Here is a 14861-nt window from a genome sequence, read left to right as displayed (position 1 = left end):
TGGCCCTGGGGCTGGGCACGGAAGAGCTGGCCACACATATGCAATTCTGGAATGTTTCTGCTTCCAGGATCTGGCAAGAGATGAATCACCTTTCCCAGAGAGGGAGGACGGGTAATTCTTGAGACACAGTTGTTAATCACGTCAAGCCAGGCAGACTGAGAGAGGGAGTGCCAGAGGAGATAAGAGACGGGATGATGGGCAGAAGCACCTCACATCTGGCTGGTGCTGAGACCTCCAGGGACCGTTTTTTGATTAGTATAAAAAGCATGGGACACTTGTCTGGCTGGCTCCGCTGGAGGAGTGTGTGACTCTTGATCTCGGGGTCGTGAGTTCAAGCCCCATGTTGGGGGGAGAGATTACTTAATAAAACTTTAAAAATATATATATATGGGGGCACCTGGGTGGCTCAGTTGGTTGAGCGTTTGCCTACAGCTTAGGTCATGATCCTGGGATCCTGGGATGGAGTCCTGCATCGGGCTCCCAGCTCAGCAGGGAGTCTGCTTCTCCCTCTCCCTCCCTCTGCTTATTCTCTCCCTCTCTCTCAAGTAAATAAATAACATCTTTTTTAAAAATTTTAAAATATGTGTGTGTGTGTGTGTGCGCGCGTGCGCACACACGCGCGCGCTGAGGGAGTATGATAATTAATCTTATGTGTCTCCTTGACATGTCTCCATGTCAGTGGGCCTCACCCCATCAGTCGAAGGCCTGATAGCACAAAAGGGCTGACCCTCCTCCAAGTAAGAAAGGCTTTCCCTTGCCCGAACACTTTTGAATTGGGACACTGGCTTATTCCTGCCTTCAGAACATGCCTTTGATGTTTCAAACTGAAACATCAGCTTTTCCCAGGTCTGCAGCCTGCCAGGCTTTGGATGGGAGTTATATCCTGGGCTTTCCTGGTCTCTAGCTCGCCCACATCCCTGCAGATCTTTGGACTTGTGAGCTTCCATAATCACATGGGCCAATTCCTCCTAATAAATCTCTTTATATATAATAAAATTACATACTATCGGTCCTGTCTCTCTAGAGAATCCTTACTAATACAGGAAGAGGCCAGAAGACAGCAAAGGGAATCGCCCGCCACGTGTTACACCCAGGGATGAATACGTCTGTCAGATTGCTTATCCTCCGGCAGGCCTGTCTGAGACAATGAAACCGAGGCTCAGAAAGGGGCAGCCATTTCCCCAGAGCCACACCACTATAACTGGCAGGGCCAGGGGTCACAGGAAGGTCTGTGCAACAACAGGTCAGCTGTTTCTCCCACTTCGTGTCTTCTCCATGGAGTGACACACAACACTGGAGAGGATACACAGGTGAACTATTCTTCCTGGACTCTTCATGGATTCTCGTTATTATTCTTTCGGTTTCAAGCATTTGAGGAAAAACAAACATATCCAACTCGTGCACTCATGCATGTTAATACTGACGACAACATCAATATCCTAAAAAGTGAGCCATTTTGTAGGAAAAAGCGAATTCCAATATGGGTCAGACATTAAAAAAAAAAAAAAGGCCCAAGCCTGACAGTGGCAGGAAGTGTCTGTAGTTTGGCAGTGGGGGGCCTGTGGGGTCCAGGAGTGTGAGGGCCTGAGCCTCGCCCACCAGCCATACCTTCTCTCTGGTGCTACTGTATCCGCTGCCATTTTCCAAGGTGTCTGGAAACACGAGGACCACGCACTTGCCCAGCAGTACTGGCAGCTCTGAACACACCAGGGAGACCCCTCTCTGGCTGTGTCAGTCCCCTGTGAAGGACAGTGTACTGTGTGCCACGGGAGCTAACACAGGGGCCACACGCATCCTGAGCATCCTCAGCATGTAGCATCCTCAGGAAGGGTGGGTGTGGAGTCGGGAGGCCGGACACAACAGGGCTTGGAGACAGACGAGCACTAATGACATCCGGAGGCAGGTCTGCATATGGGCCTGACAGCTGAGATGCCCGCAGTGTCACCTGCCACCCACAGAAGCCAGGACTCTGCCACCACAGCCCAACTCGTTTGCATACAGCATCGTGTTCCGCCAAAGAAACAGGTCCTAGCTCGCATGGCTTTTCTGCCGAAGAGCCCGCCTCTGCCCCCCAGTTTAAATTAACTGCCACTCTGCAGAAGGGATCTGTGGTGTTCCAGCTTGCACATCCGGGGTTCCTCTGTACCTCCCAGCTGGTGCTCAGCAGGTCTGCCCCACCCTCCCAACACCAGCACCCCCGCCCCCTGCCCAGGGCCCACAGGACAGGCTCCAAGGGCGTCCCAGAGTCCCTGGTGCAGTCTGCTAAGCAGCCCTATGTGCCGGTGACATGTCTCATTCTGTTCTCTCATCTGGGGCAGTCTGCTTGCTGCCAGGGCACGTCCTAAGATATTGGGGTGACACCAGCTGTTTGACCTTAGGCAAATGATTTAACCTCTCTGGGCCTCTGTTTCTTCCTCTACACACTGGAATAAAAATAATTCCTGCTGCAAAGGATTGGGGTGATTAGGTGGAGTAGAAAACACAAAGCTCTCATCACGGAACTTGTACATAGTAAGCTCCGAAGATCAGGAAATAAGAGGAAGTTCCCAAAGGAGGGGTCTTTGGTGCAATTCTGACCACAACAACTTTGCTTTTTAAAGAAAGTTAGACAGGCACCTGGCTGGCTCAGCTGGAGGAATCTGTGGCTCTTCATCTCAGGGTTGTGAGTTTGAGCCCCAGGCAGATGTAGAGATCACTTAAAAATAAAATCTTAAAAATAAATGAAGGCAGGCAGGCAGGCAGGCAGACAGGCAGACAATGCAGGTCCTTCCATATCGCGACCATTTATGCCTCACCCTATCCACCCCCTTCCCCTGGTCCCTGTTGTCGGGGCCTCCACGGCAGCTTCATCAGGGCCCCCCATCCCCAAGGCAGATATCCCCAGAACCACAAGCAAAGATTCAGGCCCAAGACAGGGTTGCTGGCCCAAGGCCACACCGCTGGCAAGACCCCAAGCCACTGCACTTGGCGTCTAACTTCTGTTCGGAAGCCCACCCCTCCCCCTCCCCCTTGCTCTCACTTCCGGCACTCCATTCCTTTGCTGCTGCTGTTCCTGCCACTTCACCCGCCCTGCACCAAGCTCTCCCACTGCAATGGCCACTCTTCCATGGACCCATCCCCAAGCCTCCCGCTCCCCTCTCCTCTCAGCACCCACAGCCCCACTGGTCTTCCTTGGGGTAGGACCATTCCTTCCTTCATTCACTGAATCCATTATTTACTGAGTCATATGCCATATTCCATGTACTTTTCTAAGTGTCAGGGATACACCAAAATACAAAATACATATTAATCCCCAACTTCATGGAGCTTACGTCTCAGTGGGAAATAAGGATGAAAAAAACCAAGTACGTAAATATAGGATCTTACACAACAGGGCTAGGGACAGACATAAAGTAGGGATGGGAAAGGCAGGAGGGTCGGAGGAAGCCTATCAGAGGGGGTGACATATGAACACAGCCTTAAATAACTCTGAAAGAGAGGCAGAGGTTGGCTTTTCAACTATCTGGGAGAAGAGCATTCAAGGCAAAAGGATCAGCAAGCCCAAGTGGCGCAAGGCAATGCCTCAGCCACGACCCTCTTCTCATCAGACTTCCCTCAGAGACAGTGTGTGCACAGAGCCTGTGGCTCGTTCGTTTCTTGCCCCCCCACTGCCCCTAGCATAAGACTCTTGTACAAGTTCCAGCAGATGTCCTTTATCGGGTTATAGATTCTCTTCCATTCCTAGTTTGCTACATATTTTTATCACGAATAGGCACTGACTGCTCTGCACCTATGGGGACAATTAATTACATGGCTTTTCTTTTAATTCTACAGATATTGTGAATTATACTGTTTGCTAATGTTAAACCAACCTTGCATTTCTGGGATTTACCCTGGTGGGTCAAGATGACTCATCCGTCTTTTTAATATTTTTCTGGTTTTGATTTGTTATTATTTCGTGAAAGAAGTTTGTGCCCGTGGATTTCTTTTCCTTGTAATGTTTTCGTCTGGTTTGCGATCAGCAGAAAGTTGGCCTCATGAAAATGATTAGGAAATAACTGCTCCTGTCTCTTTCCTGAAAGAGTTTACAAAAAAAAAAAAAAAAAAAAAAACAACAAACAAACAAACTTGTACTACTCCTTCCTTAAATGTTTCATAGGATTTATAAACGAGCCACCTGGGTTTGGAATTTTCTTTAGGAGAAGGTTTTTAATTATAAACTTAATTTCACCAAATGTCCTAAATGCAACAGGAGGCAAGGATATCATGCCCGTAGGGGACCCGTGTTGAATTTTGGCTGCCTAGCCTCTATCTGCCTCTCTCAGTAACGACACCCAGCTTTTCCATGGTTGCTGCCTCTCCTCTGCTCTCAGATCATAAGGCTCCAGAATGCTCACACTCCTCCCAACACTAGAAGGCAGGAGGCTGCGGTCTGGCCAGTCGACTCTGTGCTCCCCTAACCAGATAGGGGCTCAGACCCTGGCATGTGCCCAGGTAAGTTAGCCAGAATGGGCAATGCTGCCTGTGCCCCACTAGACTTGACTCTGGGGACTGTATGGCTGAACCTGTGACCTTGGATCCTAGGAGAGCACCTGGCCAAAGCAGAGACACAAGGACTGAGAACACGGGTCCTGCTGACAATCATGTAAACCCCTGCAGACAGAAGCGGGAAACAAATTCTGCCAGGGCTTCCGTTTTGGGGAGCCAATGCAACATTTCTTTGTTTTGTTTAAACTATTTTGGCTTGTGTTTCCTGTTGCATATAGTCAGAAGAGTCTAGACAAATGAAACACCCCTGACTGAATACTTTAAGGCTTATTGCTTGATTTCATTCAGACTACTGTTTTTTTTTTTAAAGCAAAAAAGAAACAAAAAAACCCTTGCATTTACTAGATGCTTATTCTCTGTCAGGCACAGAGCGAAATGCACCCCAAATGTTTCATTTGCTTTGAGCATCTCATTAAGACTCCCATTTCGGGGGCGCCTGGGTGGTGGCTCAGTTGGTTGAGCCTCTGACTTGATCTCGGCTCAGGTCTTGATCTCGGGGTTGTGAGTTCAGGCCTGGCGCTGGGCCCCGTGTTGGGTGGGGAGCCTCCTTAAAACTAAAACAAAACAAAAACCACCTGATACCTGAGGAGACCTCCGCATGGGTATTAAGTCACCAGCCCAAGGTCACATTCCTAGAAAAACGGCTTAGTCCAGCCCGGTCCTAGACCCCTGGTCCGGACACTGCCCTACTCCCTTGTGCTGAAGGCACAACTATTTGAAACGGGGCCAAAGGCCTCTGGCCCCTGCCTGGGGGCTGCCCATCTGGAGGGCCTGGGCTCCCAGATTCTGTCAGAAGATGGCCTCAACCCTCTCCTGAATCACTATCCCACCTGTACCTTTCACACTGCTTTTGAAAAGTGTCACTGGTTTTATTAAACCAACCACTGGCCAACCCCAGAATCAAGCTGGCTCTGGGGTCAGAGACCTGGTTTTGAACGTGGCTTTTCCAATCGCCGACTCCTGATCCCTGGCTCTCCAATTTTGCCGTGAGTCATCATTCTTACCAAAAAAAGGGTTTTGTTTTGTTTTTAAGATCAACTGGGGGAAATAATACCAAGAGATTAGCAAAAAAACAAAAAACAAAAAAAAACCCTGGTTCTGCTATTTTGGTTCCCACGGCCACACACCTGCATATCTGCCCACCTGTCCCCACCACTAAGGCCCCCTTCTTTATGCTGCCCTTCCTGGTCTAGTCACAGCCAGCGAAGCCTTGTATCTTATCTGTTTCTCATTTCTTTTTCTCTTAAATAGATGCTTCTTTAAAGAAAAAGTCCTTTAAAAGTAAACTGTGTATTGCTAGTGTACACGGAAAGCCCGTATCATTTGTCATACATCTCAGGTAACCATAAAAACAAACACGAAACAAAACCATGTTGCTAGACTCCGGGAGCTAGACATTGGGAGCTCTGGGGCCCTGCTGCCTTGCGGTGGGGCGTTCCCCGCGCCTCAGAACACAGGCTCAGGAGCTGGGCAGGGGAACCCAAGGACGTGGGAGGCTCAGGCCAGAAAGTGAGAGTCCTGGAAGGGGAAGTGAGATGCACGAAGAACAGGGGTGGGTGGGTGGAGGCAGAGGGAAGCACAGCCCGCCACCATATACCTGCAGACTCCGGCCCCTCTGTGGCAGGGTCAGGCCTTCGGGGACCCAGAGAGGCTGGCAGCTCAGACCACAAAGGAAGCAGGAAGAAAACAACCCAGGACTAGGTCAGCTCAAGTCAATACACACGTACCCACGGCAGCTCCCACCGTGGGCCATGGGAGGGAACTGTGCAAGGCCCCAGCAGCCCTGCAGGCGCCCTTCACGGCAGATGCAGAGCAGAGAGCAAGGCCCTGAGAGCCAGCTGGTCCCTAGCCACCACAGCCCAAGTCCTGACCCCGGCAAGCCCCTCCCTGCCTCCTCACCACAGCCCACAAGGTTCCACAGGGCATGGCCCTGCCAACCTCTCTAACCCCGCCCTTCCCCTTCACCGGCACGCCTTCTCTTTGCTCTGCTGGTGAGCTCTGCCAGAGGCCCTGACTGGTACCCGCTCAGGTCCCAGGTCAGCTCCAAAAAGGGCTCTCCCGGCTAGCCCATCCAAAACCACACCCCACTGTCTTCTGCAAACCTCACGGCCTGCTGTTTTATGTCCATCGCAGACTTACTGCCACACAGCCACTGCTTTCATCTGGGTTGATTCTTGAATGCTCCTAGCCAGCTCCAGGCTCCAGGGAAGTGCCATCTGCTTCTTTGCTATCCCATGACCCAGGACCAGAAAGGTGCCTGGATTAGCTCTAAGTCACAAATACTCCTCACCTGGAAAGTGGACCCCCAGCTGTCATTGCTGATCAGTGAGGCCCACCCCCACGACCCTCCCCAGGGCATTTGGGCAGGATGGGTCCTCACAGTGAGCACTGGTGGGCCTCCGGCTGAATTAAACTCACTTTTGGGGTTAAGCTTTCGCAGTGTATATTTTTTATTCTAATGATAGTGCCTGATTCTCCAGTTTCCCCTGGGTTCTCCTGCCTCCTCTGAGCAGAAGACAGCCAGGCTGGATGACTTTCCAGCCTGGCTCGGTGTGTAGAGGGGTTTTCTGGAAGAGCCAGAGGAAACCCTTCCCCTCTCCCTTTCTCTCCCACTTTCCCCAGGCTGTAATGGGGCCCACTCCGCTGCTTCCGTCAATGAGGCGGGGAGGGGCAGGGAGGGAGGTGCTGCTGGCCTTGGACTTCGCACCGCTACAGGTCAGCAAGGACAGAGGGACTGCTGGCTCTTTCAAAACCATGGATTCCCAAGGGGGATCTGAGGAGTGTGGGACACAACACACACTGAAGACAAGCCTACCTAGTGGGGACCCATGCAGCCGGAAGGGCTCCCATTTGCCTCCCCAAGAATCCTTATCCCTGTGACTGAGAAGGACACCCTGGTTCAGGACCAAGCCTGGTAGACACTCCAGGCAGCTCTGGGGTGCCCTGGGGAGAACTTCCAGAGCAGAAAAGGGCGGGAATTCTGGGCATGACACTTCAGTGGGGCTTGGAGGATGCCCTTTACCAGGCCAACCACCTCCCCTCACCATCCAGTCAGACAACCCCGGCCAAGAGGCCTGCTTCACCCAGAGGCCCAGGAGGTTGCACAACACCCCCGCCACACACACACACCCAACCAGGAAACCAGCCGAAGACACTCACTCCAAGACAGGGCAGTGCACTGGGGAAACCAAAACACCCTGGGACTTCAATCACAGGGAAAGGCATGGGCAGATAATGGAACAGGTACCAAGCAGAACGGTGCTCAGACACCTAAAGCTTAGGAAGATAACGAAGCACTGGAGAAAAATAGAGTCTTAATGTGAGCTGGTGGTTGACAGAGCAGGGTACCGAGGGGCCCAAACACCAAGTACAAGCTCCAAGGGTGAAAACCTGTGCCTAGAAGAAAGCCCAAGCGGTGATGAGCCCTTTTACAGTTGAAAGATTATGGTATATTTCTCTTTTTCTCTATTTTCCCAATTTTCCATTTTCCATGTAATGTCATTTTGTATATAAAAGGATACCTTAACCAAAAAAAAAAGAAAGAAAAGAAAAGACCTAGGGCACCCAGCTGGCTCTGGCTCAGTTGGCCAAGTATGCAACTCCTGATTTCAGGGGCCGTGAGTTCGAGCCCTATGTTAGGGGTAGAGACAACTTAAAGATAAAATCTTAAAAAAAAAAAAAAGACCTAATGAATACTTTCAGTAACACAAAATAGAAAAAAAGGATAAGAGACTTGTCTCATATAACCAGCAATGCAATGGGAAGGATTCAATCAGCATCCAGCAAGTGCAGAGGTCTCAAGCCCTGAATGCGGTGGGAACAGGGGCATCCCTGTGAGCTTCCACACAACCCAGAGACTATCACCACAGCTCTTCCTCTACCTGTGACGGGGTTAGGCCCCGAAAGACCCAACCTAATACCGTTAAGTCGAGGGGCGCCTGGGTAGTTCAGTTGTCAAGCATCTACCTTCAGCTCAGATCATGATCCCAGGGACCTAGGATCAAGCCTCACATTGGGCTCCATGCTCTGTGATTCGGCTTCTCCCTCTCCCTCTCCTTGCTCCTCCCCCTGATGTGCTCTCTCTCTAATACACAGATAAATAAAATGTTTTTTTAAAAAAAAATCGAAAGTACCTTTAATACACCAACCCCCCCTCCCTTGGTGTGGGAGCCTGACCTACACTAACCATGTTAGGAACACTGGCATCAGCCTGCAGTTGGGCAGAATCCGCTAACACAAACCGTTTGATCATAAAGTGCCGAGTATATCATGTAACTTACTGGATACTGTGCTGAAAGTGAAAAACAGAAAGTTGTAGGAGTACAGGATGGCTGTAAGGGTATTGGTGGCTGACCCTGTGATCACGTGGCCTGGAGCTGTGGCGGCTGACATCACCCAGCGTCATGGGAAAGTGTACTGCATGTCGCTAGCCTGGGTAAAGATCCATACTCAAAGTTCCAAGTACAGTTTCTACATTCGCCCATCGCTTTTGCACTATTGTGAAGTTGAAAAATCGAAGTGGAACCACTGTTACTTGGGGGCCACCTGTGTTTACAGGATATCACGTAGAGCCCCTCCTTTTCAGAGGCTCAGAGGACAATGTGGGTAGTTCAGACTACATGGATCTCTAAGGCTCCTAGGGCCCGAAAACTGTCCAGTTATTTGATGCCCTAAAATCAAGAAATGGGAAAAATGAGCTTAGAGCCACTGGCTGAGACACGCCGTGATTTCAGTCATCTCGGAGCCTAGCCCCCAATTTAAAGGAGTGAGCAAAAATTCCCCCAAGGTCCAGGAGGGTTTTAATTTTTTTTATATTTTGGTCTTCATCTCAGACTTAATGATGAACTTCTTGGATGAAGAGGATATTTTCCTCCCAGGTTTAGATAACTGAGGATACACAGCGTTGTCTGCTTGCCAACTCTTAAAAATCTCCAGAGGAGATTCTTCAAAAACTAAAGCAACAGAGGCCTCAAGTAGGAGCAGCGCTACTAAAAATAAGTATTTTCAATGCTTGATTGATGGAAGATTTTCCTGTGAAGGGGAAAATCACAACACCTCTGAGGAGACGCTTAAGCTAAGCAGTCACACATTTGCAATAAAAATTATGGATCAGATGCAAAACAAGTTATAAGGTATTAGCACTTCTCTGATGTATAAGAAATTAGGACTGCTTTCTCCCCCCCCCACCTTCCTAAGCAGCTATATGAGCAAATTAAAAAGCACCAGACTCTCTCAGAAAAGAAAACGTACTGGGGGGGGGGGGTACCTCAGGGGGGGAAAAAAAGTGCAGCTATAGAATCTCAAAGGAAGTTGCATACAAATACATCCAAAGGGATTCACTTGAAGGCAGCTGTTCTTAATAACCAGCTTCCTCTTTCTTGCCCATATATCAAGAAGGACAGATGAGTTCAGCCAGAGAACGAGCACGTATCTCCTGAAAGTATGGACTAAACAGCTCATCATCCCACACGAGACAAGGCCTTAGTCAAGGATACAGAAAACCCTAAGCCCAAGTTCAGCCTCTGATACCCAGCCAGGAACAAGACCCCTCCAGGTGCATAACTAATCCCAAAATACAACTGGCTAACATAGCATGACCTATTTGAGAAGGCTGACTTTCTGAAAATAAACAGCCTCAACTACTGCTATTGAGGTAGAATGCTCCTCTGAGCTCTGGGGGCCCATCCTTGCACATATGCACAAACTGATTTGGAAACAGACCTGAAACACACACGCACACATTAGGTTCTCTGTAACAGTGGAAACACCTCGGTCATCTGACCCAGGCATCAAACAGGTAAAGAAAGGGAGAGGCAAAGAGAGCCTCCTTTCATCTGTAGCCAGGTGGGGCTGTGAGGTGTGGGTGGGGCCTCAGTCACACCCAGGAGTAAAAGCTGCATTTTGCTCAGTCTGCTGGACAGAAGGTCTGGACCACATCACCCTGCCCAGCCAGGGGCCTAGCCAGGTCTCTCTGTCTAAGCAGAAAAAGGGGGAGCAGAGAGGCCTCTCGTTTCATTAGTTTCTGGGGTTTCCAAGATCCCACCGCCCCACAATGAATGTAGAATTCCTGAGTACCCCCAGGAAACCAGGAGGGGAGCTGTCGAGAAAAGCCCGAGTTTTGAGCATAAAGCCTAACCCCACCCTGGACAACGTGGGGTGAATCACCAACCATTCCTTGCGTTTCATTTTTCATCTGTAAAATGGGCCTCTAGGATTTCCTACGCAACACCTTTCATCAAAGGTTTATGTTCCTCCCAAAGACGCTGAACATCGTATGGGATTCTTCCCACACATGGCTTTCAGGCTTCTCCACAAACCCAATTCCCACACCAGTCCGGTACGGGGCATGAGTCCCCCATCACTAGACAAAATCAAGACACTTGCGTCTCCAGACTAGGGCCTCGACCACCTGCTCCCCGGAATCCTGGACAAGAAGGGAAAGTAAGACCACGTGGACCCCCCCATCCCCGGCGCTCCAGTGCTTTCCTCTCCCTACAGGGGAAGTCCTGAAGACCCCCTTTCCTGGTAAGGCCTTCCCTCCGCAGCATCCGACGCAGTTCCTCCTGTCAGGCGGACTCTTGCGCCCCTCCTGGCGCACAAACCACAAATAGCTAGCTGCGGGCCAGGCCCCGCTGCCTTCCAGCTCGAGCGGCGCGGAGGCCCAGGCGGCGCCATGCGCGGTGGCTGCAACCCGCGAGCACGCCGCCGAGTCAGCCGCGGCCGGTCGCTCCGGCCCGCCCTGACCGCCTGGCCGCCGCCCCAGTGCCCGGGCAGCGCGCGCCGGCGCACCTGCTGCGCGCGGGCCTGCTGGGGGCGCGCCCGGCCGCCCCGCCGGCACCCCCCGGCCCCGGCGCCCGCCCGGGCGCCCGCCCCGGCCCGGAAGCCGCGCGTGCCCGCAGGCTCCGCCGGACCAGTCCCGGGAGCTGCGGTCGCGCTCTCACGCGCCGGCGCACCTGCAGCGCGCTCCCGCCCGCCGGCCTCCCAGGCCCGAGGGCCCTCCCTCCCTCCCCTGGTCGTGGGCCGCGCGCCTCACCAGCGATAGCAGCCCTCTGAGGCCTCCAGCGTGAAGTTCACGCGCGTGGCCCGCGTGAAGGGCAGCAGCACTTTGGGGATGTTGAGCTTGGCCGCCGCGGCGGTGGGGCCCAGCGCCAGCAGCACCGACAGCGCGAGCAGGAGCAGCGGCAGCCCCCGGCCCCGCGCCGCCGCCATCCTCTCCGCGCTTCACCTCCGGCGACCCGGCGCCTGGCCGCCCGCGCGCTCCCCCCCGCGCCCTCCTTCCCCGCCCGCGCGCGCCGGGCCAGCAGGTGATAAGCGCGGGAGGGAGGAGGCGGAGCGAGGGCCGCGGCCTAGGGCCACTTCCTGGGCCCCGGCGGAGCCCGAGCGCGGGAACTGAGGGGGCCGAGCCCGCGGCGACCCCACCCCCGGCCCGGGCCCGCGCGCCCTCGACCACGCCGGGCGGAGGGAGGGTCTGGAGCGCGCGCGCCCTGGGCCACGCCGTGCGGGCGGGGGAGGGGGGGTAATGAGATGGGGCACGCGCCCCGGGACACGTGGGGGATGGGGCCCGAGCCCGAGCCACGCTCCGGCCCGGAATGAGGGGCTACGGCGCGCGCCCACAAGGAGTCAGCCTAAACGCGCACGCCTGCCGGGCACCTCTCGACCTCGGGGGAATCCTTGCGCAGTTTTCTGGTCTCCACGCTCACACCCCGTGGTTTTAAACTCGCTGGCTGTTACTGGGCGCCAGTGTGGAGCCTTCCAGCCGTTCGTGCAGTCATTCATTCGGCTCTGTTCAGCGCCTTGGGCGATTGAGCCGGGCCTGGGAGAAGGGCAAACGAGGCCGCCGAGCTCCCGTGACCATGACAGTGCGCTCGGTCAGAGTGACTGACCGTCAACATGCAAAGGGACAGGCACTTCGGAAATCTGGGATGCGGAGTGCCGAAATGCCCTTCGTCCTGGTCGTACTTTACAGAAGAGGGACCCGGTACCATAAGCAGCAGCGAACCGCTGAATCACTTGAAGGCCGGCAGGGTGCTTCCTCCCACTTTAACCTCCACACAGCCTTGCCAGAGAGAACTTACGATCCCCATTCCTCCAGGAGGAAACAGACTAAGTGGCCCAAAGATCACCCAACAAGAAGGGCAGTGCTAGGGCTTTCAGATCCCAAAGCCCTTGTTTTCTTTGTTACACCTGCTGTCTTCTCTAAGTCCTAGAGAGGTTACCCAAAGGGTGGATTTAGGGCCAATACTGCCAGAGCACACTCTGCCCCCTCTCCCCTCAGTTCAGTATCACTGAATTCGTCTGCATGCAGAAATCTTAGCTCTTAAATTCAGTCTACATTTTGTGCTCTATGGTTTGTAGAGGTCTTTGTCCTGACTTGCATGAGCCATGGGTTCAGAGGTCACAACATGCACCAGTGTCTCTTAAGAGTTCACCTACTGCATGCACAGAGGGTAGCGGGAGTCTAGTGGGAGGTCAGGAAAGGGGTGGGGTGAGACTGCACCAGCCCAGCTCTAGTAAAATGTTCAGGAAGTGTGCATTGAATTGTAACCAGAAAGGCACACGTTAATGCCACTGCAGGACAGGGAAGAAGATGCTGAATATCAATCAGGCTGGGAAGGCTTCTTGGAGGAGGTGGCCACTAATTTTTCTGGGATTCAGAGAGGTGCACATGTGTGTGCTTGCCTCCCAGGGGTCATTGGGCTTTTGGATGTGTTTGGGTGTGTTTTGGGATCAAAGCCTTAAGATCTCAGACCAGGGAATGTGTGCATTAGGGGAAACTAGATCCCAGTGCTATGGGGCTTTCCCGGTGTAGAACCAGGTGCTGTAGGAGGGGGAAATTCCAATGTGTTCTCTTCTCTTAAGAAACAGAGATGTCAGTATGGGGAAAGCAGCACCAGAGGCGGGATCCATGAAGAAATTTCAGTGCTCTTGTTTTCACATTTCATTCATTTTTGAGTAAGTAACACAGATGGTTTAAACTAAAAAGGCCCCAAAGGGCTCCCAGTAACAGTGACTCCCATTCACTGTCGTATAACCAGATGCCCTTCCCCATAGGCAACCAGTGTTTTCTGCTTGAGCGTAGAAATTGTAGATGTAGATACATATCTATAGAGCGATATATCTTTAGATCAGTATATCTATATCTGTATCTAAGCACTTCATCCCGGTTGTACTTATATATATAGATTAATATAGATATATCTATATATAGATATATCAACCTATAGATATATAGATATATCTATATCTAGATAGATAGATATAGATAGATAGATCGATATAAACTCATCATTTCCAATTTTGCCCGCTTAAATTGGCAACCAGGAGAAAGGGACTAGACAGGACATGAGGGGACTGGAGTGTTCTGGCCATTAGGATCATGAGTTGCTGTGCCCCATCTTTCCAGATGTTGTGATTACTGAAATCAGGAACATGGTTTTTTTCTGTGGGTGAAATATTGTGATTGTAAAATATGACAATTCACTAAAAACAAACATACATACTCTTAGCCATTTATCCCAGAAAAGTGAAAATTTATGTTCACCAGTAAAAGCTGTCCATAAAATGTTCATAGAAGCTTTATTCAGAGTAACCCTGAAGTGGAAACAGCACAGAGGTCCTTCCGCGGATAATGGTTAAAGAGACTGTGGTCCACCCATCCCATGCAGTCCTACTCAGCAGTAAAGGAGAAAGCTAATGATACGTGGATACCTCAGATGACTTTCCGGGGGAAAACATCCAATCCCCAAAGTTTCCATACTGTATGACTGCATTCATACAACATCCTTGAAGAGGCAAAGTTCTACAAATGGCGAGCTTCTGGGTGGTTGCCAAGTGTGAGGGTCTGCCCAAGTGGGCCTGGGTGTGATGTGACTATAGAAGCTCAATGGGGGAAACCATCATGGTGACGGCAATGTTCTATATCTTGACTGGATCATGTCAGTTTATGAATGCAGTATTTGCCTCTGTTTTTGCAAGACATTACCATTGGTGGGAGTCTGCCTCTCCCTCTTCCCTTTGCCCTCCCCAGACTCCTATGAGCTCTCTCTCTAATAAATTTAAAAAAAAAATTTTTTTTTAAAGAATCTGGGTAGACATAGCTTGCCAACCCCCTAGCAGTCAGGAAATTTCCCCCAAGAGAAAACAACCAATGGGAAACAACAAAATGATGGATAAAACATTTTCCCCTTTACATTGTCCTTATACTTGTCCCCCTCCTTTGACTCTGAACCTAGTAATGGATGGTGTCTGGGCCCGGTTGGGGTCCATTCTGCCAGCCAGCCTTCTCTGTGTGATCCATTTCCACTGCCTGCCATTGGCCCACCTTCTCTGTGTCA

General features: G+C 51.6%; 1 protein-coding gene across 5 annotated transcripts in view; it reads right to left on the bottom strand.

The window, feature by feature from the left end:
• The window catches only part of NUP210 (nucleoporin 210), a 102559-nt gene extending 90746 nt beyond the window's left edge, over positions 1-11813 (bottom strand). For all 5 annotated transcript variants that reach the window (XR_004283146.1, XR_004283167.1, XM_032332312.1 and 2 more), the window contains exon 1: positions 11561-11813. Coding sequence is in view for 3 of the 5 variants with exons in the window: in XM_032332312.1 (XP_032188203.1) it covers positions 11561-11736 (176 nt within the window). In the remaining 2 variants the exon portion in view is untranslated. The remainder of the gene's footprint in view (positions 1-11560) is intronic.
• Positions 11814-14861: the final 3048 nt, after the last annotated feature.

The sequence above is a fragment of the Mustela erminea genome, chromosome 1 (genome assembly GCF_009829155.1).
Source record: "Mustela erminea isolate mMusErm1 chromosome 1, mMusErm1.Pri, whole genome shotgun sequence".
Lineage (NCBI taxonomy): Eukaryota > Metazoa > Chordata > Mammalia > Carnivora > Mustelidae > Mustela > Mustela erminea.
The sequence above is the reverse complement of the archived record's forward strand: the minus strand, read 5'-3'. Positions and strand labels throughout refer to the sequence as shown.